Source organism: Fukomys damarensis, unplaced genomic scaffold (genome assembly GCF_012274545.1).
Source record: "Fukomys damarensis isolate Sample0158 unplaced genomic scaffold, DMR_v1.0_HiC HiC_scaffold_3, whole genome shotgun sequence".
NCBI classification, from domain to species: domain Eukaryota; kingdom Metazoa; phylum Chordata; class Mammalia; order Rodentia; family Bathyergidae; genus Fukomys; species Fukomys damarensis.
The window spans coordinates 4,831,247-4,858,639 of record NW_022900915.1 but is presented as its reverse complement, the minus strand read 5'-3'; the positions used below and the strand labels follow the sequence as shown (position 1 = coordinate 4,858,639).

The 27,393-nt window shown below is 41.5% G+C and overlaps 1 protein-coding gene across 8 annotated transcripts in view; it reads right to left on the bottom strand.

Annotated features, from left to right (window-relative positions):
• Nucleotides 1-27,393, bottom strand: part of Megf10 (multiple EGF like domains 10) — a 323,793-nt gene that overhangs the window by 30,287 nt on the left and 266,113 nt on the right. For all 8 annotated transcript variants that reach the window (XM_033766476.1, XM_033766479.1, XM_010627214.2 and 5 more), the window contains exons 9-13: nt 24,700-24,912; nt 17,148-17,322; nt 15,751-15,871; nt 14,784-14,947; nt 12,572-12,674 (exon numbers count right to left, since the gene is read on the bottom strand). In XM_033766476.1, the coding sequence (XP_033622367.1) occupies nt 12,572-12,674; nt 14,784-14,947; nt 15,751-15,871; nt 17,148-17,322; nt 24,700-24,912 (776 nt within the window). The remainder of the gene's footprint in view (nt 1-12,571; nt 12,675-14,783; nt 14,948-15,750; nt 15,872-17,147; nt 17,323-24,699; nt 24,913-27,393) is intronic.

Here is a 27,393-nt window from a genome sequence, read left to right as displayed (position 1 = left end):
TCTATTCCTTATGTCCAAATTGCAATCTTTGGGGGGCATTAGTGAATAGGGGAAATCATTTTGATTCAATGGCTTGATCTTGGGCAACAATCTGTTAAACATATTAGAACAAAAAAGAAATATTTGTTAATGATTGGTTCTGGTGATGATAGCAGCAAAGAACTACAGCACTGAGTCCTAACGCTTCTTCTGCTTGTGTATCCACTGCCGGTTTTGCTGGGAAAGTGACAGCACAGTGTAGTGTAATGCAGAGAAGCTACTCACCCAAGTACCTACCTCTGTCCAGTGCACCTGCCCTGACAGAACAGAAGCTTCTGTAAGATGGAGGCTGGTGCCATTTTACTTCTGTGCTCCCAGTACCCAAGAACTATGATGGCATAGAACTTGGAGACACTCAACAAATAGATGTTAGATTAGATGCTCTAAAGTCCCTACAAAATAATCTGTGTCATATAGGAAACCAGGCTGACAAAAGACTTGATCGGTCATAAATTGGCAATGGCTGCATTTGCAGTTGCAAGACAAAAGTAATGTGAAGCATCATCCGGGTCCAGATAAAAGCAGGCAAAACAAAATGCTAGCTAGAGTAGGAGATCTGGGAGCTCTGGCTTCTTGTTCAGCCTCTTTTTGGGAAGATGAGCATCTATCTACATGCTCATTTCAGGGATCCAACCTTCTGCTTTTATATGACACCTTCCCCAAAACCAGACAGAGACAGGACAAACTCTGAGGACAAACTCTCTATCCCTCGGTACACAAAAGGGTTGTCTTTCTGGGGAATGGCTGGGCCAGTGCAGGCCACTTCCCACTGGCTAGGAAGCGTGGAGAAGCTGGACTCTGCTCATCAGTTTGCCCACAGGGCTCCTCCTTCCAGTTCCTCTCTCTCTCTCTGGCTGGGCTCAGATGAAAACCCCACCACTTCCTTGATTCTTTGTTCCCTTCCTTACCATTACACCGTGTCTTGCTAGCCTCTCTCCCTCTCTTCCCCAAAGATGCCTAGAGGTTGAGTTGATCGCCTAATCCCTTTTCCATCAGTTTCACGTTCAGCTTTTTTATTCTAGTATAAATGCATGCTTACACCTCTTCCTCTTCCTCCCCCTCCCCCCCTCCTCTTCTTCCTTGTGCTTGTGAGGCAGGCAGTGAAACCACTAAGCCAAATCCCCAGCCCGCTTTCCTTCTTTTTTTTAACCACTGGTTATTTACCTGTTTGTTTGTTTGTTTGTTTTCATACCAGGGATCGAACTCAGGACCTTGCGCTTGCAAGGCAGGTGGCGACCCCACTGAGCTACATCCCTGGCCCTTACCACTGGCTATTGATAGAGTTCTGATAGATAAAATGGCCCTAACCCACATCCTAAATGTCTCTTCCTAGCAGATAATAAATCATTCTGGGGAAACTATGACCCAACTTTCCTGCCACAAAGCTCTCCCACCTCTAGTCCTCCCCACCGGGAAATTCAAATGTGCCAACGGACGTAAACCTCACCTCTGGCTCAGCCAAACGTGTACCTCCACTATGCCCCCTCCCTTATGACTCCTTGCCCATAGAAAACCTCACCCACCCAGCCCTTGCCCCTCTGCTCTTGCCATTGTCCCAGACAGCCCAGCACCTTGTCCTCTACACCCCGTCCCCTAATAAAAGCCTAGTTTTAGGTGTTTGTATCTCCCGCTCAATTCCCATCCTCTCAGTTATGAAGCTTCTGTCCAAGAAATACTTCCTTAGACTGAAGTTCTGTACTAACTAGAATAATAAGGTATAGACAGAAGATACCACTCTTCGGACTGGTAACGGCCACATCCAGGGCTACTGTGGCAACTTTTAAAATAACAGACAGGGTCAAATAATGCTGTACAGGTTGTACACTACCCCGGAGTCCCTATCCAAAAGGCTACCCAGCTCTCACTCTGCCTGTCAAAGTGTGCATCCTGGGGATTTCCAGATCTTTTCCAAAGCTGCGCAGAAGCTGTTTAGCGGACCGGTAGGAGCCAAATCTGCCTTTCTCTTCTTCCTCTTCCTCTCATTCTTCCTCCCCGCTTCTCATCTACCCGCAAATCCTCACTCATTAGGTGTGAGCTGGCCATTGGGAATATGGGAGTTAGGACTTCGCAGGTGACAGTGATCCTGGCCAGGGTTGGAAAGCAGCCTACAGACCGCATGTGTTCCCAGACAGCTGGAATAAAATTATGATTAGCTGTAACGCTCAGAAAATAGGTGCTCTGCAAAATCCAACAATATGTTGTATACAAGAAACACACCTAGTGCAAAAGGAAGTCCATAGACTGAAAGTGAAAGGATGGAAAACAATTCTCCATGCGTCAGGAGTCCAGAAAAAAGCAGGGGTAGCAATCTTATTCTCAGATAAAGTAAATTTCAAACCAAAACTCATTAAGAGAGACAAAGAAGGACACTACATCCTTGTAAAGGGAACAATTCAAGAGGAAGAGCTGACAATCATAAACATATATGCACCAAATATAAATGCCCCCAACTATATAAAACAAATATTAAGTAACATGAAAAACCAAATAAGCACTAATACAATTGTAGTGGGGGATTTAAATACCCCACTATCACAAATTGACAGATCTACTAGGCAGAAAATCAACAATGAAATAATAGAACTGAACCAAGCTTTGGAACACATGGACTTAATAGATGTTTATAGAGTATTCCACCCCCAAAAACCAGAATATACATTCTTTTCGGCTGCACATGGATCATTCTCCAAAATAGACCACATACTGGCTCACAAAACAGGTCTAAATAAATGCAAAAAAATTGAAGTCATCCCCTGTTTATTATCAGATCATAGTGCAATCAAACTAGACATCAATAGCACAAGAAACTATAGAAACTTCACAAGCACATGGAAACTGAACAACACTCTCCTAAACAATCAATGGATTACAGAGGAAATTAAAGAAGAAATTAGACAGTTTTTACAAATAAATGAGAATGCCAATACAACATACAGGAATCTTTGGGACACAATGAAAGCAGTTCTACGTGGAAAATTCATAACATTGAATGCCCACACTAGGAAAACAGAGCGGGCTCAAATAAACAACTTAACGATGAAACTTAGACTCCTAGAAAAACAAGAGCAAGAAAAACCCAAAGCTCGAACAAGAGAGGAAATTATAAAGATCCGAGCAGAAATCAATGCAATTGAAATTAAGAAAACGATACAAAAAATAAATGAAACAAAGAGCTGGTTTTTTGAAAGAATAAATAAAATTGACAAACCCTTAGCTAATCTTATCAAAAAAAGGAAAGAAAAGGCTCAGATCCATGCAATTAGGAATGAAAAAGGCGAAGTCACAACAGATCCGAAAGAAATCCAGAGGATCATGAACACCTACTTTGAGAACCTGTACTCTAATAAAATGGAAAACACAGAAGAAATGGACAGATTTCTAGATACTTATGAATTACCAAAGTTGAACGAAGAAGATAAAAACATTTTAAACACCCCAATCACAATCAGTGAAATTGAAAATGTAATTAAAAACTTACCAACAAAGAAAAGCCCAGGCCCTGATGGATTCACTGCTGAATTTTACAAGACATTTAGAGAAGAACTACTACCATTACTCTTCAAACTTTTCAATGAAATTGAAAGAGAAGCTATACTTCCAAATTCATTCCTGGAAGCAAGTATCACTCTGATTCCCAAACCAGAGAAAGATACAACCAAAAAGGAGAACTACAGACCAATCTCCTTAATGAATATAGATGCAAAAATCCTTAATAAGATACTAGCAAACAGAATACAGAGGATTATTAAGAAGATCATCCATCATGACCAAGTCGGATTTATTCCAGAGATGCAAGGGTGGTTCAACATACGAAAGTCAGTGAATGTAATACATTATATTAACAAAGTCAAGGACAAAAACCATATGATCCTCTCAATAGATGCAGAAAAAGCATTTGATAAAATTCAACACCCATTCATGATAAAAACCCTGCAAAAAATTGGAATAGATGGTCTATACCTCAATTTAATAAAGGCTATTTATGAAAAACCATCAGCCAACATCATATTGAATGGCCAAAAACTGAAAACCTTCATGTTAAAATCAGGAACAAGACAAGGATGCCCACTATCGCCACTTCTCTTCAATATAGTTCTGGAAACATTAGCCACAGCAATTAGACAAGAGAAAGAAATTAAAGCAATAAAGATAGGAAAGGAAGAAGTTAAACTATCATTATTTGCTGATGATATGATACTCTACATTGAAGATCCAAAAAACTCCACCAAAAAACTTCTAGACTTAATTGACAGATTCAGTAAAGTATCTGGATACAAGGTGAATACCCAAAAATCAATAGCCTTTCTATACACAAATAACAGACAGACAGAAAGAGAAATAAGGGAAAAAATTCCTTTTACAATAGCATCCAAAAAAATGAAGTATCTAGGAATCAATCTAACAAAAGAAACAAAAGATCTCTACACTGAAAACTACAGCACTCTGAAAAAAGAAATCGAAGAGGATATAAAAAAATGGAAAGATATCCCCTGCTCCTGGGTAGGAAGAATCAACATAGTGAAAATGGCCATACTACCGAAACTGCTATATACATTCAATGCAATGCCAATTGAAATTCCAACACTATATTTCACAGAACTAGAAAAAAGAATCCAAAAATTCATTTGGAACCACAAGAGACCTAGAATAGCAAAAGCCATTATAGGCAACAGTCACATGGCACCAGGTGTAACAATTCCCAATTTGAAACTATACTACAAAGCCACTGTGATAAAATCAGCATGGTACTGGCAAAGAAATAGGCCTGAGGATCAATGGAACAGACTGGAAGACACAAAAACAAATGCAGATGTACTCAGCTACCTCATCTTCGACAAAGGAGCTCACCATCCTCAGTGGAGGAAAGATAGCCTCTTTAATAAATGGTGTTGGAAAAACTGGATATCAACCTGCCACAGATTAAAATTAGACCCTTATCTTTCGCCATGCACTAAATTAAAATCCAAATGGATTAAAGATCTAAATATTAAAACAGAAACATTAAACTTGCTGGAAAGTAAGTTAGGCAGAACTCTGGAAGACATTGGTATAGGAAAAGACTTTATGAACAAATCCTCAGTAGCACGGGAACTAGCAGAAAGAATCAACAACTGGGATCTCATCTTACTAAAAAGCTTCTGTACTTCAAAAGAAACCATTAGCAGAACTAAGAGACAATCTACAATGTGGGAAAAAATTTTTACCAGCTGTACCTCAGACAAAGGACTATTATCAAGGATATATAAAGAACTCAAAACAATCAGTCCCCCCAAATATAAAGACCCGATCCAAAAATGGGCATCCGAAATGAACAGACATTTCTCATACAAAGAAGTGAAAGCAGCAAGAAAATATATGAAAAAATGTTCCACATCACTGGTCATTCGAGAGATGCAGATGAAAACAACACTGAGATTCCACCTCACCCCACAAAGAATGGCTGCTATCAAGAAATCACACAATAACAAATGTTGGCGGGGTTGTGGGGAGAAAGGAACCCTCCTCCATTGTTGGTGGGAGTGCAGACTAGTGCAACCACTATGGAAATCAATATGGAGATACCTCAAAGAGCTTGGACTGGAGGTTCCATTTGACCCAGCCATCCCTCTGTTGGGTATCTTTCCAAGAGAACTAAAAGAATCATATCACAGAGAAGTATGTGCACCCATGTTTATAGCGGCACAGTTTGTAATAGCTAAATCTTGGAAACAACCTATTTGCCCATCCGTTGGAAACTGGATAAAGAAGTTGTGGTTTTTCTATAAAATGGAATATTACTCAGCCATAAAGAGCGAGAGAATAGATTCATTCATAGGAAAATGGATACATATTGAAGATATACTCCTAAGTGAAATAAATAAGTCCCACATGTGTAAATACCAAATAGTTTCCCTGGTGTGAATATTCTGCAACAATGCATAAGATTCTAATAAGATTACTGACATTTAGAAATGGGAGGAAAGGAGCTAAAGGTGTAGGGAAGGTGTGATACGTAGGGGAAGAACAAAAAGGGAAAAGAAAAAAATGTGAGAGAATGAAAAGATGAAAATAAAGTGTTTGTAGCTGGGGAGGGGAGGAGGGGGTGAAGGGAGGGCAGAGGTAAGGGGAAAAAATGAGAATCAAGACTTGCCATGTAAAGGTACATGATCCCAACAATGAATGTAACTGTACTGTATCCCTAAATGTACCAATAAACTCAAAAAAAAAAATTAAAAAAAAAAAAAAAAGAAAATAGGTGCTCTGGCTGACCCCATTCAGAGCAGAAAGAAAGAAATAAACATCAAAAGTTTTGTCAGTTTTAGGAAATACTTTATAAAGTACATCATTCTACTACTCTGGAAATACAGTATCCGCACGTATATACACATCTATATAAAACTAATTTTATTTCGCTGACATCTGAAATTTTAAAATGATCATTTTGCCAGCCTCATGTTATAGTCATGTATGTTTGTGTGTGTAGAGGTGTTCAGAGAAAGCCCTGGACAAACCACATTCTTTTTGTTTTTGTTTGTTTGTTTGTTTTTTGAGACAGGGTCTCACTATGTAGTTGAGACTGACCTGGAACTCACTACATAGCCCAGGCTGTTCTTGAACTTATAGCAATCCTCCTGCCTCAGCCTCCTGAGTGCTAGGATTACAGGCGTGCGTCACCACGCCCAGCTAGACCACATTCTTAATGGTACTTCATCTCTCCCCATTTTATACTGCAATCTGCCTCTTTATGATAAAAGTCTATAGATTAAAAATATCAATAAATCAAGGTTTTAAGTAAATGTATATAATAAAAGTGCATGTCCTTTCTTTCAAAGAATGATACGTTTCATTTAGAAAGAGCCACTGGAATATAAAATGCATCTTTATTTTGGCTAATTTTCATGATGGTATATTTTGAAGGCTTATTTTATGACTAGGTAAAAATGGAACTGCCAGTTATAGTAGAAATTTTATGAGAAAATGCCAAACATTAGACAACAGGTGCTGCGGTGTGATGTGCTGATGACCCACACAGTAAGAAAGCAAAGCTCTCTTGGTACGTCAGTTCAGGTCATGAATTCTCAATGTCCATGTATTCAATGTCTCGAGAAGGACAAGGCTCTCTTGGACTTTCTGCCTCCAACAGCACCTGATCAGGAGATGAGCACCATACGTAATCCTGTTGGTGGTCATGGCAAAAGCCTTGCTGTCTGCAATCCTCTCCAGTCATGCCCGACATGTCACCTAGAGCAATCTCAGCAACAGAGAGAAGAGATAGTAGAATCACTTGCTTCCCTTGGCTTATGTTAATGATTTGGCCACAAATCTGGTGTCTGAATGAAAAGCAAAGCCGTCTTTATATTTCAAAAGACCCCAATAAAGAATTTACTCAACACAAGCTTAGTGATAACAACTTATTAGTCTACCAAGTGTTAAGAATGAAATGTCCAGTATAAGTTTTACACGGAAGTTACTCTCTACAAAAGAGTAAGCTAACTCTTGGTTCAACTGGCAGATGTTTTTGAACTTCTGGGACTTGTTTTTCTCTCCATATGTTTACTTATACCATTGTGTTCTGTGAGTGTGGAGGAATAACTTCACAGCTGGCTTAGACACTGACAGATGTTTACACACCAACTGCTCACACAGAAGACACAGAGAAACAAGGCATCAGGACAACCAAACTGGCCTCAGAGCAATAAAGACATACAGGCCATGAGGCATAGCCACAGTGGGCAAGGAGAGATGGAGCCGCCTGAGTCAGCAAAGCTTCCTCCCTTTTGGAGAAACAGGCCAGTCACAGATGGGCAGAGGATTACATCTTACATTGTGGGACAAAGCCACTGCATTCCTGAAGAGCTTGATAGGTCTAAGGCCAGATGGGATAATTTGTCTTACCCCCTGACCCAGACAGTGGAATGCCACAATTTTCCAGCTGGCTTCAGGCCAAATCATCTCTTGCTTTTCTCATGTGTGCCTTTCATAAGCTGATCCTAATCATCAAAGCAGGTGGACACTTGAGTAGTGACTGGTTTGTTCAGAGACACCTCATATCCTTTATACATTCATAAGACAGAAGTAGATTTTCTGGAGTATGGCTTCAAAATAAACGATGTAGCCTCACTTTTAAGGAAGTTTTAAATGCCAGAAGGTTAAAAATGCTACTTGCTTCACTGTGGTTTTAAGAAATCAGTACTAGTCAGTCCATTTGAGAACTTCAAGTTCTCTGGTGAAGTCATACAATCTAATTAATCCCTGATGCAACTCAGTTTTAGTATTTAGTAATAGAGAGCCAATAGGAATATGGGAAGGTGGAATTTCAAACTATAAAGTCAGAATTACACATGTCAAAATGGAGCTTGTTCAAAACATCCTACAGTTCAAAAACATCCTACAGTTGAACCAAGAATTGGCTTATTTTTTTTCTAAAAGGAAAGAACAAATTCTATGTAATACTTACACAGGACATCATTTCATTCTCAATACTGGACAGGCTAACTTTTTTTTAATCAGTAAGTTTGTTTTGAGTAAACTCTGCCCAAGGGTGGTTTCTACTGACAGGAAACGAAGCCTGTCGCCCAGTCCTGGCCTGTTTCCCAAAGCAGTTCTCAGACACTAGAAATCAAGCACATGACAGTCATGTCAGTTGACTCCTATAAAAAAAAAAAGAAACTCTCCACAAATTCTAAGGGAATCACAAAATATGGAAAAAGTTACTGGTGACATATCATGTTAAGGCTTTATATAATTAATATAATAAAATTATATAATATAATTAAGTTGGCAACATTCCCCACATTGATATAGAGATTGAATCCCCTTAAATTTCTACCTTGCTTCTTATAGAAAGTGGTATGCTGATCCTAAAATTCGCATGGTAATTCCAGAGATCCTAAATAGTCAAAATAATTCTGAAAAAAACTTCCTACGAAGCTACAGTAATCAAAACAGTATGGTGCTAGCATAAGGATAAACATATAGATTAATAAGATAGAACAGAGTTGATAAATAAACCTCAATTTATTTATAGATGTAGTAGTTTGCTTTTCTGTTGCTGAGAATGCCTGGCATCCTCAAGTTAAAGAAGTTTAATTTGGCTCAGGTCTCAGTGGATTCAGTCTATGACCAGCTGCCTCCAGGCAGAAACATCATGGTAGAAAGGTGTGACACAGCAAAGATATCTGATTCATGGTTACTGGTAAGCAAAGCAGAGGAACAGCTCTTGAGCAGAAGGGGTAAGGGATCAGATAGAATACTACACGTCACACCTCTATGACCCACCCAGATACACCCAGACACAGTTCCAGTAATTTTCCAAAGCTCAAACCCAGCTGTCTTCTGAGACTCAAGGCAAACTGTTGGCTGTGAATCTCTGTAAAAATAAAAAACAAATCATATAATCCCAAGCTACAATAGCACAGGGTGAACATTCCCTTTCCAAAATGAAAAACTAGGGAAACAGAAAAGAATAGGACCAAAGCAAGACTGAAACCCAGCAGGGAAAACATTAAGTTCTGTATCATTAAGTCTGTATTCAGGGCATGTGAGTTCTAAAAGGTTTAGACAGCCCCATCCCTATAACCTTCCTGGCTCGTTGCAGCCAGCATGGCCTCTCTCATGGGCTATGTATGTTCACAGCCTGTAACATTCTTTAGCAGATATTCCATGTTTCCAGTATCTCAGACTTTATTGGATCTCCAATACACCTTTGACTGCATTCCCATAGCTTTATGAACTGCTTTCTCAGGGGATTTTTTTTAACCTCATTTCCCACACCTTCCTTTGAAATCTGGGTAGAGGCAGCCGGCAGAACCATTGAGCCAAATCCCTGGCCCTTGAAATCTCCCTGACTCCACAACTCTTGCTGCCTGCATTCTGGTAAAATCAGCATCACATGGATGAAGACATAGTCTGGTACCAGCACAGGGAGTATCCAGGTCACCATGAATCATGGCTGCAGCAGCTTCTGAGTGCTTGGGTAGCTGACCATGGTAAAACAAAACCCAGGGAACCAAATCCTTAAGCAGCACTTTTTTTGTTTTTGTTTGTTTGTTTGTTTGTTTGTTTTTGGTACTGGGGATCGAACTTGGGTCCTTGTGCTTGCAAGGCAGGCAGCAGAACCACTGAGCTAAATCCCCAGCCCAAGCAGCACTTTTTGAGCAGGCAACCCAAAGGCTCTCTTCTCACATGAAAAGGCTTATACTTTTGCAGCTTTGAGACTGCAATGGATGGAGTTTTGATGATTCCTTAGATGCCTTCAAAACATCATTCTTGTCCCCAAAGTACTTGGTTCCTTTTTAATGGTGCTAATCTCTTCACCACCATACCTACTTTGGCCCCGACTTGAAATATGATTCCTTCTTGGTCAAAATTTAAGTTTTTAAATTTTCTCTTCTGCTTTTTGCCCAATTTTCATTCTAAATTTGGTTAAATGCAGAAACTTCTTGCATTTACTGCCTGCATTCCTATCAGGATTCTCGTCCTCTGAGTTCTGATCAGAATAGCCAATCATGCTCTGTTTGCAATATTCTAGAGTTTCTGTAGTCTGTATATCCAAACCTTTCCAAACTCCTAAGTTTCAACAGCTTCTGAACCACATGATCATGTATAGATAGTCATACCAGTACTCCATTCCCGGTAGATATTCTGTATTAGTCAACTTTCCAGTTGCTGAAGCACAAGCCTCAATACCAGTACAACACCCACAATTTAGAAGAGGTTTTATTTGACTCGTGGCCTCAGAGGATTCAGTTCATGGTCCACAGGCTAAAAGGCAGAAACATCGTGACGAAAAGGTGGAGCAAAGATGCTTGGTTAAAGGCGGCTTATTAAAGGAAACAGAGCAGGGGAATCGTGCCCTAGCAGAAAGAACCAGGAGCCTACAGACCCCAAAGCCGTACTGCACTTCCATGCCTCACTCAGATGTACTCACTCCCCTGGGTAGCTCCCAAGCCAATCAGTCTTAACCATCACAATGCACAGCTTATCTTCAGCAAGGGGGTCAGTGTAATTCCATAGGGCATACGATAGTCTTTTCAATAAACGGTGCCAGGGCAACTGCGTATACACTTGGAGAAGACTAAAATAAAGTGGGACCTACTAATCATACAATTAAAAAAATCAACTCAACATGGATCCAAGACCTAAATGTAAAAGCTAAAACTATTAAAGTTTTGGGAAAAAAAAACAAAACAAAAAAACAGGAGCAAGTTTTTGTGACTTTGGACTGAGCATTGATTTCTTAGATTTGACATCAAAAACACAATTAGTGGAACTTAGAAAATAGATAAAGTGGGCTTTATCAGAATAAAAACTTTTCCTCTGCAAGGAACATCATGAAGAAATTTTTTTTTAAAAGAACAGATCAAAGAATGGAAGAAAATACTTGCAAATCATATACCTGATAAAGGACATTTGTCTAAAATACATAGAGACAGCCGGGGATTTAGCTCAGTGGTTCCAGTGCCTGCCTCACAGGCGCAAGGACCTGAGTTCGATCCCCGGTATCAAAAAAATAAAATAAAATAAAATACATAAAGAACTCAACCACAAAAAGAAAAATATACCAATTCAAATTAGCAAAGAATTGAAAAGAAATTTCTGCAAAGATATACAGTGGGCAGTAAATGCACAGATACAACCTAAACATCATTAGTCATCAGGGAAATGCAAAGCAAAACCACAATGAGATACCATTTCACACACACAAGGGTGGTTGTAATCAAAAAGACAGATGTGTTTGTGAGGACACAGACAAGCTGGACCCTCACACAGTGCTGGTGGGAATATAAAGTGGTCCTAGAAGAATAACAGTGTTTTCGCCTATGATTTACAGACTTGGAAAACGGCACTAAATGTCCAAGCGAGCCTGTACATCATGAAGGGAATCATCATCCTTCTTCTGGGATTATTGTTGGCTTGATAAACTTCCTGGCTACAATCACAAAACCACATAAATAAGGAGAACTCCCCACTCTGCGGTTAGAAAATCTGTGCTCAACCACGCTATGAATTTGTCGTGACTCAAGCATAATCAAGAAAGGGAAAGTTTTAAAACTTTTATTTCCAGGAAAGAATGTTTAAATATCTGCATATTTACCACATCAATATTAGCGTTTAGTATTTTTGTTTCACTAGGGTGAAGCAAAATAAGCCCTACATACCTAGGGTTTATTTCAATCTTTTTTCCCTCTTCATTGCTCAAAATATATCGCAGACGTCTTGCTGAACTCTTCACAGCCGTTCACATTTGTCCCACCTTTCTGGCCTGAAATCTGGCAACTGGACCTAATGTGCAAGCTCAAGGGAACCCCCCCCAACACACAAATCAACAAAAATATAAGCCCTGGGTTACAGATTAGATAAAACTAGCAGTTACATTTCATGGGCAACAATATGTTCATTTACTGGAAACTTCACTGTTTCCATTTTTTTTTTTTTTTTTTTTTTTTTTTATTCTTTTTTTTTTTTTTTTTTTTTTTTTTGAAAAGCTGACTTCGTGCTAGGTGATAAGTTGGTGGGTTTCTGCCTTGAAGGAGGCGCCCTCGGCTCTTACCTGACCATCCAGGGAGGCAGCGGCAGTGGCCTGTGGTGGGGTGGCAGCCGTCTGCGTGGCTGCAGTCGCAGCGCTCGGCACAGTTCAGCCCGTACGTGCCATCCTGCAAGGGAGACCGCATCAGAGACAGCAGTGAGAACCTGGGCATCCTGCGAAGGGAGCGGCGCGGGTCAGGGCCAGCTAGTGCAGATCAGCACCTAATCTCCCAAACACTGCCGAGGACACCATCACAAGCATTTCTTCCCGTGTCTTCTAGGTTCCCCACATTCCAGCCCCGGCAGGTCGGTGTTTTAAAACTGCTCAGATGCTAGCCTAGGCCTGCTACAAAGTTAGGACGACGCCTGGTGGGTGAGACGCATTACGTCAAGGTGCTGATATGCATATATGTGCCAGTTGGTTTCTAAAAACTTTATCACAAGACGCAATTAGTACAAATGTTTTCTTTGTTCCTAAAGATTTTTACAGCACAGTTCAGTACTCCCTATAATTCAATCTATTCTCTGGTGGACCCTGACCCATATAAATTCTTATTAGTTATAGTTTCAAGCAGAGTAAGCTCGTTTCCATGTGTTTTTAATGGGATATATTGGCACTATATAGAAAAGTGAACATTTTTTTCTTCCTTTTCCCCAATAAATATTTTCCTCTCCAGGAAGCAGTCTAGACCACATGAAATATTCTGGTTCAAGATCTTAAGTACATGATGTTGCACCTTCCTTCCTTTTCCCCTCCTAGATCTTCATGTTTTTCCAGGCACCTCAGTGTGGGTGGTCTGACAGAGCTAGGACTCTTGGATGGACGTGCTCCTTTCATTTATGGAAAAAGAATAAAAGGCTCTGCATTTGCAGGGAAAACTCTGCTCTTTCACTCCAGATCCTGGGAATTGAGGGAGAGTGCTACAAACCTCCCCACACCAGCCCAGCACTAAGGAAAGATGTAGGTACACAATTACAAGTCGGGAGCAATGGTAACCATCATCAACAAGCAATGGTTGTTAGATGGCATGATCATTTGTCTAGAGCTTATTGAACTAAGAAAACCAATGAAACCATTTTTTAGGCCTCACTATTGTTGGATAGAGCTGCACAGGATTCAGCTCTACCACACTATAGACCTCTAGACAACAGCTTTTCCTGATTTACTAACACATCTAAAGTAGGGGAAAGGACAAGGTGGCTCCCTGGTCTTCTGCATTGTCCACAGCCAGAGAATGAAAGACGACTTCCAAGCCTTCTGCAAGTATGGGTACTTTGTTCACTGGTCTGCAGAAAGGCAGCAAAGCTAAGGTCTGTCCTGGAGGGTTGGAGGGCACAGAGTAGCCTGGCAGGGAAGGGGTCCTCAGTTCTTTGGGAAATGGGTTGTCCTTAATGAGGAGGAAGCCCAGAGAGAGAAAAGCCTTCTTGGAAGCCACTTCTCCAGAGGCCTAGTTCAGGGGGTCACATTATCATCTTGCCATCTGATGATGTCCTGGAGGCAGAAACATAAGCTACTGAGAGAATTCTTAATGGCTCTGGAGAAAGGATTTTCCACGGAAGAAAAAGAGATGCAAAGGAGGCAAAGAAACCAGCCAAGTGCTTTGCAAAGAGGAACCAGCAGGCTACTGCAGAACACACTTCCCATCTGCACCCCTGTCAGCCTGCAGTAGATACAGGGGATATCTCTAATAATGTACACTCCAAAGTAGGTCAAGAAAACGGAGTGTCGAACTGGGCAAATCTTAGGAGATGTTTTTGCTTCCAGAGTTATTTACATTAAACTACACTGTTTCCCAACCTTCTCTCATCACTTCAATGAGCATTTCTGTGACACCAGTTACCACCCCTTTTCAGTCCCCTGCTACTTCCCACCCCAAAGGCAAGCACTTTCCATGATAATGGAAACAAAATATTTGGAGAGTGACAGGCTTACACTGGGTGTTTTGACCAATGCTGCTGACTGGCTGCCAGCAGTGATGAGTGTATAAGAAACAGAAAACGTTTGACTGGGTGGGGAGGAACCAGCGCAGAGATAAAAGAAAAGAACGAACATATCCTCACAGAGCCTTTATGAGTGATTTCCATGTCCAACTCTTTCTAACCCTAGGTCCACCTTGGTTCTTCTAATAGCGGCTGAAGTTTATTCATACCCAGACACTTTAAATCAGGAAATCTGAGAAAAGGAAACCAACCCAGCATCAGCTCCTCCCAGGCCATCCCAGCCAGAGCAGGCTTACCTGGCAGGGAGATTCACATTTCCGCCCGCGCCATCCAGGGGCACACGTGCAGGTTCCATCCAGGGTGTTGCAAGCTCCCCCATTGAGACACTGGCAGGTTAAATTACAGCCCAAACCCCATGTGCCGCTGGGACAGTTGATGGAGCAGTCTACACCGTGCCAGCCTGCACAACAGGACAGAGCATGTGAGAAACAAAGGCAGCCAGACGTGAGAGCCGCCCAAACCACGTCTCACTTTGGAAACATCTTGGGGAGGCACAACACTGCCTCTCAGCTGGGCCCCAGCAGCACAGAGCCTTGGCTCTGCCACCAAAGGCCATGATGAGAAATAAACAAAAGGCACCCCTGAAGACCCAAACAGTTGTGTGTGCTGTGTCATCTGCCAAGGATGCCAACGCTGAGAGGCACCACCGGGCTTCTGGGCAAAAAGACCCAGAGTGGGGCAACTTTAATGCGTGGTGATGCATATGGTGGAATGCTGAATATTGCTCACATTGGGAACACTAGAATATTTACATGGGAAGAAGAGGGAAGCTTGTGTGTGAAAGAACACCCTGTCTTTGATGCAGGACCCCATTCACCATGAACAATGTATCCAAGATCCTGGCTTCATTTATGGATGGACACATCCGGGGCCTCACAGACAATCTGTGCTTGGCTGCATTTCTTGCCATGACTCCAGGCTAGTCAGTTCAGAAGCACAGACACATGTCTTCTTGTCGGCTCTTCCCCAAAGCACAGATTCACAGACTTCTAAAGCTGGCAGGAACTTCAGAGATCATCTGATGTGAGCTTTTTCCTTGACTCATGAAGACATCGGAGCCCACATGCATAGTGAGGGCCTTGCTGAGGTCTGGCACCCACCTTTGATGCAGCAGGTGCCAGAGCCTTGTCAAGGTGTCCCTCCTGTGACTTGAGTAGACAAGAGGGCTGGAATCAAATAAATGACTCGTTCACCCACTCTTACCTGCCGTGCAAGTACAAGAACCGTCCACAGGAGAACAGACGGCCTCATTTTTACAGCCACAGTGAGAGGAGCAGTTTATCCCATAGGTTCCCGGAAGGCATGCGATAGAGCAGTCATTTCCCTAGACAAGCACAAATAGTAAAATGCAGGCAGTGTTGCCAACTGCAATCAGGCCAACACAAACAACAATACATCTTGGCAATGCTGACTGTGCTCCCACTCTAATTTTAACACATTGTATCTTTTTCAAAGTTGCTACAACATCACCACTATGCGTGTTATAGAGATCGAGGGTAATACTAGCTGGCCTATGTTTAGGATAGAGTATTAAATGGGACCCCCCAAAAACCTAGTGCCTTCAGAGCAGAACTAAAAATATAAGCCTTTCATCCTTGCTCCGACAAGTCAATATATTAAACTAAATTGTAGCTGTAAAATTACTGTGGATAAATACACAGGCACAGACCTGACTATACATTAGTTTCCAATGCTTCCTAGACTTTCCTGTATAATATGTAATATTGTCAGTAGGTGAAACAAAGCAACAGAATGCACAATTAGCCAGCAGCATGATGCAATTTATCCAATAATGAGCGCTGAACACAGCATTGGACTACCAAAGGCAACTGGAGGGCATCTCTTTTCAAAAAAAAAAAGTGAGGGTGGGGGAGACTCTTTTCAAAACAAAGGTTAAAGGAAAGGCTCAGCAAAAGGACTGTGACATAGGTTCGGAAAGATTCCCTCAGCTCTGTGATTTTATGATCCCCTAGTACAGCATTTTGTGCTCTGGAATAATCATCAACATTCTTCAAAGTTCAACGTGACCTTCTTTAGAAAGAAAGGAGATAATTCGAGAGCAACACATTTCCCTTCAAAGATTCCTACCTATACTTAAAAAATCCTAGAAACTGTAGGTGAAATTCTGCTTTGTTAGGATACAGGCATATTTGTAGTGCCATGAGTCTCAAAGGGACCTAAAAACTATGTGCAACGAACTTTAGAATGTACATAATACATGCTAACTTGATGTATGATATGTCTTTAAAATTTCATGAAATTAAAACAGTAACTGTTTATAATAATAACTAATCTAAATTCTTTGTTCCCTATAAAAGACACTAAAATAATTGCTTAAGGAATAATTATAATATGCCATACTTCCTGACCTATTCTTATATTTAAAATTAATGATACATTTATAGTTCCACCAGCTTTTGCAGTCTTCACTCAAAGGGCATTACTTCCATCTCTATTAACACTTTTCTCTTTCTTCTTCTTCTTATTAAGAATGTGAATGATCTGAGCATGTTCACTGCACTCTACAGCAGGTCATGTAAGCCGTGGGACTGATCCGCTCCCGCTTACGCCCTCCTGTCTGCGCAGCGCAAGTCACTCACTTTGAATCCTGGGGCACAGGTGCACTTTCCAGTCACACTGTCACAGTCGGCCCCATTTTGGCAGCTGCAAATCTGCTGGCAAGCTTGCCCGTAGAATCCAGGAGAGCAAGTCTCATTACAGTAGAGTCCTGACCAGCCTGGCTTGCAGGCGCACTCTCCAGACATGGGGTGACAGCTGAGAGACATGGAAGAAAGGAACAAGTCATTCTGGGGCAAACATGACACCCAAGGCATGGGCAAATGTTGCTTTAGCCATGATCATTAAATGTGTGGATAATTCCATGTAGAACCTCATTCCAAGGCTTGGTATCATTTCATTAATTGGCTAAAACCTAATTGGTGCTGCAGAAATGTATCAAATCAGCATCAAGCTCTTGCATCATGACTACTACAACCATATGGAAATGCTTTCTAATTTCTGTTTTGTTGGAGATGCCTTTTAATTTTCTTGAATTAAAAGCACTGATTCAATAAGAAGCCAATTCTATGAGAAGTGCTAAACTCTATCCAATGGAAATACCACGTTAGTTAACCACTGTGAGCCCAGCCAACTCCAAAAGCAGTGTGACCTTGTCAGCCTGAGTCTCCTCAGCTCCCTCTACCTGGCAGCAGAGCAGCTGTTGTCACCTGAAACAGCAGCCACACAGAGGGGCTAGGCAGCCAGCTGTTGCTCAGTAACAAATGCACACATCAGCTGTGCTAAGCTGCGTGTGTGAGGAAGTGACACAATACGGCACTCTGTGACACGCTGGCTCAAAACACATGTGCTTTTCACTACCAAAAAAATCTTAACAACCAAACTAGCTCTGCTGACAGTTGGCAAACTCTTTGAGGATGATCTTTGACTTGAGTTAAAACCATCCCTTTAACCAGGGCCAACAGCAAAACTCTGCTGTATCCAGACATTTGCTAAATTAGCCCTAATCAGAGGACAGTGCCCAGATTCCATGCTTTTGGAAAGAGATGAAGACTGTAATTCCAGTCTCCCACTACCTGAACAACCTCCAGTGAAGGCCTGATGTTCTAGTCTGTCCAGAGAGGGTCTCTGCCGTGCCACAGAATCTCCTGTTCTATTTCTTGTTTTCTTTCTTCCACTTCTTTTCTTTCTCCTTCTCCTTCTTCAGAAAAAGTTTACCAGCTAGATGGTTTGTTTGTCATTTTCGTAAATTTATTTAGATACACCTTTAGACTCCTACTGCAACTAGGTTGTCACAGGCAAAATCTATTACGGCTTACATCTAGATATTGCACCAAAGCCTCATGTACTCATACGTGGGGATCTTCAGAGGTGGCTGGATCCGTTATGTGAATGTGGATTACGGGTGGGATAACCAAATTATTCCACTCATTGGTTTAGCATAGGTCTGGGTATCGAGAAGGGAAGGCTTGTACCCTGGAGGGGATAAGAGGGAAAGGGAGGCTTGCTGCTGCGGCTTCACTGCTGCTGTTTGCTGCCTACCCTTCTCTGGACTGTTCCTCCTCGGCTATGTCCCTCTGCCATACCACCCTACCTTGGAGTCGGCCTGAAACCTCTACAAACTATGGACTAAAATAAATCTTTCCTCTTTACTTTGGGGTGTCAGGTATTTTTGTCTCAGCAACAACAAAAGGAACTAGGACAGCATCCAACAAAATCATACTCAGGAAACATGCTACGAAGAAATATGCAAGCACAATTCTGCAATTGAGATACTGTCCTGAGTATCAAAGGTTTAGATTCAGAAGACAAGGGTTGGAGACTCAGATCTACTTAGATCTGCTCTGTTTTTGTGCTTTGGTAATTGCTTACCCTTGAGTAGGCACCCGGCATGTCTCTGGCATCTCAAGTTTAGCATGTGAAAGACAAATAAGCCCTAAGGCTGGAGATGTAGCTCAGAGGCAGAGCACTTGCCAGGCATGCACAAGGCCCTGGTTTGACTGCCAGCACAAAAACGAAACAAAACACAGCAAAGCAGAGCCCTACTTCCCTTCATCTATCACTCGGTTTCCTTCACTTGTCATCTGTATTACTGTGCACAGTACCACCCCTCACTTTGTTTACCCGGGAATTCTTGCTGAAAACCTCAGCTTTACCTGCCATATTGAATCCATTACTAGAATTGAACTGTTCTAACTCTAAAACACATTTTGACTCTGTCCACATCTCTTCATCTTTGTTGTTCCATTCTACTCCGTGCCACAAAGGCCATCTCCTTAATTCCTCAAAAACTCTGCAGTTTTTCTCTCGCAGCCACACATGCCTCATTGCCTAAAGAGTAAATCAGACCATATCATTCTCCTCCTTAAAACTCTTCACAATTTTACTTAACACTTAGAATACAATCCATAGTGTGTGCTACAGAGAGTAAGGCTATGATTTATTGTGCAAAATGGGACGTTATTAAGAGTGAAGAGGGAGCTACGAACACATCAGAATAACAGTCTTCACCAGCCTGACACACGTCACTCTGAATCCGGTCCGCGTGGCCTCGGCATCTGGTCACGGCCTGTTCTCTACCTCTCTTTTCATCACTGTCCTCCATTTCTATGCTGGACTACAACGTATTTCTTTTACTTTGTAAAAGCGTTCGATGTTACCCAGTTAAGGGCCTCTACACGGTTTCCGCTTATCTAGACGGCCAGGTCCCAGCTCTGCCTCGTCTCTCTTCACTGTGCCTTTTCATTCTCAGTTGAGATATCGATCTTAGAGACGTTCTCTGACCTCCCAAACTTTAATTAGCTCTCTCCTGTTCGCTTTCATTGCACCTGATCTGCTTCCTCAGCTCATTTGTCATAACCCCTAAGCCTAGGTTTACTGTTGCAGCCCTGTGATAGCTTTCTTCTGCTCTAAAATATGAGCTCTATGATGGCAAGAATTAAGTTTGCACAAGAGAGGCTCCTAGTAGAGACTGTTAAATGAGTAAATGATAAAGGCATAACTGATGTTCAGTGGATCCTACTCCAGATCTAGTTTTCACACATCTCTTTCTTCCTGATATCTCTCAAAGATGATCTTTCAAGCAACACTAAATGATAATCCGTACATCTGCATAAGTCTTGGCTTAAAGGGAACCAGCACTAACTGCAGGAATCACTCAGTTATATTTGTGTTGTTACTGTTGGTGAAGGTGTAGGCCAGCAGCTTTATAAAGCACTGAGTTATGTCATTGCAGTGAGAACATTCCAAGTGAATTATCAAGTTCAGTCCTCATAATGTCCTAAAGTATAGGCATAGAGAGGGTAAGATTTATTCAAAGTCTCACACAGATAGGGGCAGAATCAAACTTGAACTAAGGGCTGCTTTTACACCCAAGAAAAAGGAAGTTTGCTAGCAGCAAAGGATTACTACATACAAAAGAGAATTGCTAAAATTTAAGAGTTAGCAATACTATCAGGTCGGCAGGATTGTACAAAACAACAGGGATAAATTTAAATTGGCTTTGGGAAAGCCCTATATTTGAGAAAAGGAAAAGAAAATATTTCAAATAATGGGTTAAAGTACTTTACATTATGCTAACATACTACAAAAGAAAGGACATTTTTGGTAGAAAATATTGCTTACATTAAAAAGTAGAAAATAACATTCATGATGTAGGCATGTATGTGTTAAGCAAAACAGATAATCGGGACGGAGAACTGAACTGAGAGAGAAGCACACAGAGAAACTAATATTTAATGCCCCCAGTGAGTGATAGTGCACACTGGTTCCCAGATTGATTGACACCCAAATCAGCACTCTGCAATTTGTAATTAGATGTAGGGAGCCAGAGCACTTTGGAGGCATTTGATGGGTTCTCATGCATGCAACTTAATTGGTAATGAGATTTATCCGTTGATGTAGGAGCAGCAGTCTGGAGGTTGAAGGGTGATATCCTCGATACCTGTTTTCCATCTAAAGAACAGACTGCATATAGGAAAATATGATTTTTACACGTAGGAGAATGTCTGTTATTTTATACACCCACAGAGCTAGATATACATTTTCGAGGTATTTTTAAATGTAACGACTGAATTACGACAAGATCTTACGTACAGTGATAATATGCAACATTGACGAGAACAGGACAAGTCATCGAGCGCCCTCTCAGTCATTCCCTAAGTGTTGTTAGTGCTCAAATGCAGGGGCAATTAGGTGGCATTTGCAAAGAGGTGCGAGCTGACGGCCAGCAGCTACTGAATGTCCTTATTAACAAGAGCTAATATACATATCTCGTGCGGAATTTAACCAAACATCAAATGTCATTTTCTTGCTCAAAATCATTTGCACTATAGAAGGTAACTTTCAGTAGAAAAGTTCAGGTCATGACAAAATGTGTTTTAGCTAAAAAACAGTGCTAACATTAAAACACTAATACTATGTGTAAATGTATTTAAACTCCTTTCAACTCAACAATAGATCACAAAGTAAATCTGATAACAAATTCTTTGCAACTCCTCACACAGAGGTAGAGCCTATTGAGTCTGGACTTAGCTGTAAGACTTGCTTTGTCTTACAAACAAAAAATTGCAGCTATGGCACAACCAAAGGCTTGAAAGGTGTTTTTGCTGCTTTTAGAAACCCATCCTGATATAAAATAGCCCAGCAGAGCCTGCTAGATGCTGGAGATATGTAGCTCGGGACGCCCCATCACCCAGCCAAAGCATCAGATGTGCACATGAGGCTATCCAGGACCGATCAGCCTCCACTCAACCTGCCAGTTGAACACAGGGAGACCTGCAGAAGAATCACCAAGCTGAGTCTGGCCCAAATAGCAGAGTGAAAAATCATCACCTAGTAAGTGTGCTTTAGGGCACTACGCTTGGTGTAAATTGTTTTTCATGGTGCGGTAAAAGTTAATTAATACAAACCCCTACTAAATAGACAGCTGCAACACACGTCAATGTATTGAACATTTATAGAACTCAAGATTTACCTAAAGGTAAGATAAACGATTAATTTACATTGCATTAGTTATCTCATTAATTAAAATGAAATATAAAAGTATAATGAAATATAAAGTATAGTGAAAAGCTTTAGGGATAAATGTATATCATGAATTATGTAACAGCAGAGCTCCTCTTGCTTGATTAGATTGTAAATGAATAAGTTAGATCTTTGAATTTAAAAAAAGATTCTGTTCTTTCTGGTTCAAAAGGACGCTGTCTTTCCAGGAATTTTATGCGGAAGCTGAAGATACAGTACAAGAATTCCTGGGTCAAGATATAAAAATTAATGGATGGCGCTGACTACAAACCCAACCAGACGGAGTCATACAATCAGTATTCAACTTATATGAACAGAAATTTATAAAAGCTAGTCCTTAAAAATAGCTTCCGTTCTGTTTCTGATCTTCTGATATGTGACATACTGCATTAGACAGACCTCACTGTTATTTGGATCTGCGTGATTGTCGGGTAATCTGTGCTTCTTTGTGAGACCATGCATATTTAGCTACATTGTACCCATTTCAAAATTACAACAGTATTGGTATCGAGTAATTCTCTACCTGCATCTTGCCACTACTAAGGTAGCACCCAGTTCCGACAAAGCTGACACTCTCTCTGCTTCTCCAATTTTTCTTCTCATAGCAGAGCTCTTCCTTCCTGTAGGTTTATCACTGCATTTGATGTCGGCTGTGTACACACACAACAAAGCCCTACACGGACACAGTGTACCCTCGGCTATTGCCACGAAGGCTTACTTTTTCTTTTTTTTTTTGCAACAAGCCTAGTGCTGCAGGAAAGGAGGCTACATTTGTGATTTGTCTGTAATATTGCTAGCTCCTTAATATTGGATAAGTGAAACCAAATCCTGCAGAAGTATTCCCTCTTATTCCCCGAACGCTCGTCTAAACTTATTGTGTTGAGGATGGCGATATTTTCCAATAAAGAAACCCAAAAGGGCCGGGGATTTAGCTCAGTGGTTCGGGGGCCGGCCTTGCAAGCGCAAGGACCCGAGTTCAATCCCTGGTACCAAAAAAAAAAAAAAAAAAGAGGGCCAGGGATTTAGCTCAGTGGTTCGGGGGCCGGCCTTGCAAGCGCAAGGACCCGAGTTCAATCCCGGGTACCAAAAAAAAAAAAAAAAAAGAGGGCCAGGGATTTAGCTCAGTGGTTCGGGGGCCGGCCTTGCAAGCGCAAGGACCCGAGTTCAATCCCGGGTACCAAAAAAAAAAAAAAAAAAGAGGGCCAGGGATTTAGCTCAGTGGTTCGGGGGCCGGCCTTGCAAGCGCAAGGACCCGAGTTCAATCCCGGGTACCAAAAAAAAAAAAAAAAAAGAGGGCCAGGGATTTAGCTCAGTGGTTCGGGGGCCGGCCTTGCAAGCGCAAGGACCCGAGTTCAATCCCGGGTACCAAAAAAAAAAAAAAAAAAGAGGGCCAGGGATTTAGCTCAGTGGTTCGGGGGCCGGCCTTGCAAGCGCAAGGACCCGAGTTCAATCCCGGGTACCAAAAAAAAAAAAAAAAAAGAGGGCCAGGGATTTAGCTCAGTGGTTCGGGGGCCGGCCTTGCAAGCGCAAGGACCCGAGTTCAATCCCTGGTACCAAAAAAAAAAAAAAGAAAGAAACCCAAGACTTCACTAAGGTGGCTGACAAAATTATCAAACCACATTGAGAATACGCTTTTTGACATGTGCCACTAAAGTGCTTCCCCTCACACACATACCACACACAGACACAAAACAAAGTCCGTTTTCATGCCTAACAACGGCTTGAAGAAGAGACCGATGACATGCGTCTGTTTACGTTTAACTTTTGCACACTTGGGATGTCATGTGGCCGTGAGTTACCCTTCAGAAGTAAACATGAAGTAACATCTGTGCTGACTGCAAAGAACAGCAATTCTAGCGACATGTGAACACATATGCAACGCAGTACATTCTTGTCCGATTCAGCTTTTCCCGAAGTCTTCCAGCAAGGCCCCGAATTCTGTGCTGTGCGTATGCGGTCCTTAGAGATGGGAGATGAAGAGGCAGGGTAGGGATGTGTTTCCGGAAGACAAGGGCCAGAGGGTGGGTGGGATTGTGATGTCCTGTGCTCAGATTCTGTGAGAGATGTTTTACCTAAAAGACCCCTTAGAGCTCTATGTCAGAGTAACCAGTCCTGGAGATATCTCACGCGTGACAACCCCATGTGAAACACTTTCACAAAACTTTCACCGATCCACCTCCTCTCTGTAGCCCTTTTTCCTTCCACAGATGTGTTGTCAAGTAAGAGATCTTGCAGTAAAAATATTTTATGGTATTTTTTATATTCTAAACTTGGCCTAACCCTTCGTCTTTCCCTTGCACCTTTACTTCTAAGGGAGGGTCACCGACTCCCTCTTAGGGAATAGTCGTAAACTCGGCAAACTTTATCTTTATCAGGTGCCACTAATAAATACAAGAATTTCATACCCACCAACACCCATCGAGCAATTTTAGTCCTGCTGACCTGGACCTTCAGTCACTAATTCCTTCGGCATGAAGATGCCTATCCAGGCTATCCCAGGGAAAGGAAGGATCTTGTGGTCTAAAACTCTGGGGCTCCGTCTTACCAAATCCTGGATGCTAAGATTAAAACTTTAACGGCACACACTGTTCCAGGAGCAGCGGCATTTACCTCTGAGTGTTGTCCAGGTGGCAGGGGCACTGCTTATCACACCTGATGCCATAGAGGCCCTCTGGACAGAGGCGCGCCTCGCAGAGCTCGCCAGCAAAGCCCGCCTCGCAGAGGCACGTGCCGCTCACGTGGTAGCACTTGGCTCGGTTGACACAGCGGCAGGTCTCTGCGCAGCGAATGCCATAGGTCCCCACAGGGCACTCATCCTGACACCTATCAAGCGAGAGTTGGGAACAGAAGATAGATGAGTCAGTGCCACGTGAAAATAAATGGTGGACTCAAAATGGTTTTATTATGAACAATAAAACTGCTTTTTAGACTTCGTACTGTTTAGTGATTGACCCAATATAGGTAGAAAACCTTTGAGATGAATTTTTCTAGCTACATGATAGCAACAGCAGAGGAATAAATACCAAAACACCATAAATTGTAAGCCTAGGACATGAAGACTGCCTCACACTTGGTGTTTGCCAAAGGCATATATAGCACTTTAGGAGACACCAGGAAAAGAAGAAAAATAATTGTCCATACATTTGTCCCATAAGTAGGAAATTTTAAAAGTCACTTTTCTCTATGTCCAATAGAAAACTCTGTGGCCATTTGGAACTGAAATTTAATTCTCTTGGCTTCACATTGACATTCATGTTCATTTTCAGTCATGACCCCTCTCTTTTCAAAGTTCAGTAGTAAGCACTGACCCTCACTTAGAAAACTATTAAGTAGGAAAGTCCTCTTCGGACTGGGGGAATTCTGAGCTGCTGACATTAGCTGTCCTGTGGTTCAAATGGGAAGCTCTTCCCAATAAGTTAGAGGAAGGGTTGGAGTTTCCTACAAGTTTTGGCAAGAGGGATGGCATCTTCTGTTGTGAAGAGGGTCCGCAGGGTGGCAAGGAAAAAATATCAGACCTAAAAATGAATTTTTCTTACAAATAGCACTAGAGCTCTGTCCCAGGGGAAGGTAAGGTGAATGAGGTGGGAAGCCAAGTTGCTGCGGGAAATCCTGACAGAAAAGAGAAAACTGTCTCTCACTGCTCTGTGGAAAACATAAACAGTTCCTGGGCTCGCCAAGCCTCTCCTTGGTGAGGGGGGGTGATGGACTCCCCATGGCAGAAGAGGAGCTTTCTCAAGGAGAGAGAGAGAGATGGGGCAGGGGCATGGATCTAGCTGAGTACTCGTCACAAGTGAGGTACCCTTTGTCTCAGCAGCCACTTCCCATGTGGCTGTCTCATTCCAGGCAGAGTCAAAAATATAGGTCAGCATTAAGTTTTTCAGGTCTGTGTTATGTGAGCAGCAAGGCAGGCTAACAAGTTCAAGTACACTTAACAAAACAGCAAAGAAACATACTTAAAGGAAACAGCTTTTCAAAGGCTTTCTACATTTTTATTTGGCAGGTGTGATGCTGCCAATACTAGGATTCTGGTGTCAGGACAAACCCTGGAAATCCTTTGACAGTTTTCTGGGTAACTCTGGCCCTAGCATGCACTGAATGTCATGGAGCTAAGAAGAGGGCCTCCTGTAGTCCTCACAGATTCTAGACATATCTTCGGGTTTATTGTCCACAGGCAAAGTCTTCAAACACTAAACAATGGAAAAGCCCTAGGGCAATAGAGCTAAAAGCATAAAATCAAATGCAGGTGTTAGAATTACACATGAGGACAGATATTTTGGGAGTCACAGTATTTTTTAAAGATCCTCATTATGTCCAACCATAGGAAGCTTTAATAAGCCAAGACTTCTAGTTTACTCCTTAAAGACATAAAGTTTAAAGAAAGAAATACTGAGGTTCAGTGATTTTGACCTCAGTATGGCTTTTGCTCAAGGCCAGCAAGACAACTTTACAACCTGTCTGTTTGGATTTCCTTCCCAGTCAGTACAAAAAGAAAAATATAAACAAGGTAAAATAACACCATTTTCTCTTAAATGGATTTGGAAACAAATCCAAATGTTAAGCTTCAGACTATTTTCATAGTTTTGACTCAGTAAAAAGACCTCTAAATGTGGTTTAGATGGGAAGCCTGAGAAAGTATCTGTTACAAAATTATAGAGAGCAGAGTGCATATTTTATCATATCTCGGCGAAATCTTCCTATTCTCTGGGAAACCAAAATCCGTAATAGCCAGCCCTGACCCATATTTACCTTTCTAATCTATAATTAAACATACTTAGTTTGTATCATAAATATAAAATGAAAGCTCCTTTAAATTTTACTTCCTAAAGCAGTCATTATATCCTCTTGGTTCTTTTCTGTGGGTGTTGCACTTGTAAGAGAATCTTGTTAATAATAGTTGTATCTATTTCCACCTCCCAGACCAAACTAGCAGGATGTCTTTCTGGAAATACATGTTTTCCACCCTTTTAAAAGTCACTATTTTAATTGTACAGATTTATGGGATGTAGCATGATAATTCATACATGGATGCAGAACATTTCTACTTTGAAAACAAGCACAGTCATGGAGTAGCCCATGCCTGGCTTCTTGTCGTTTCATTTATCTTTGGGAAATACCATTTCCCAACATATTTTATGTCCTTAAATGCTGCATTTGTGACCCTCAAGTGGAACAAGAAAATCTCAGGAATAAGTGAGGAAGAACATGTCTTTTCTTAGGAGATACATCAGAGAATCTAATAAAGACAGAAATATGTACTGGCCATAGCAGAAATACAGACATCTAGAACTTCAGTTTTTAAAAATT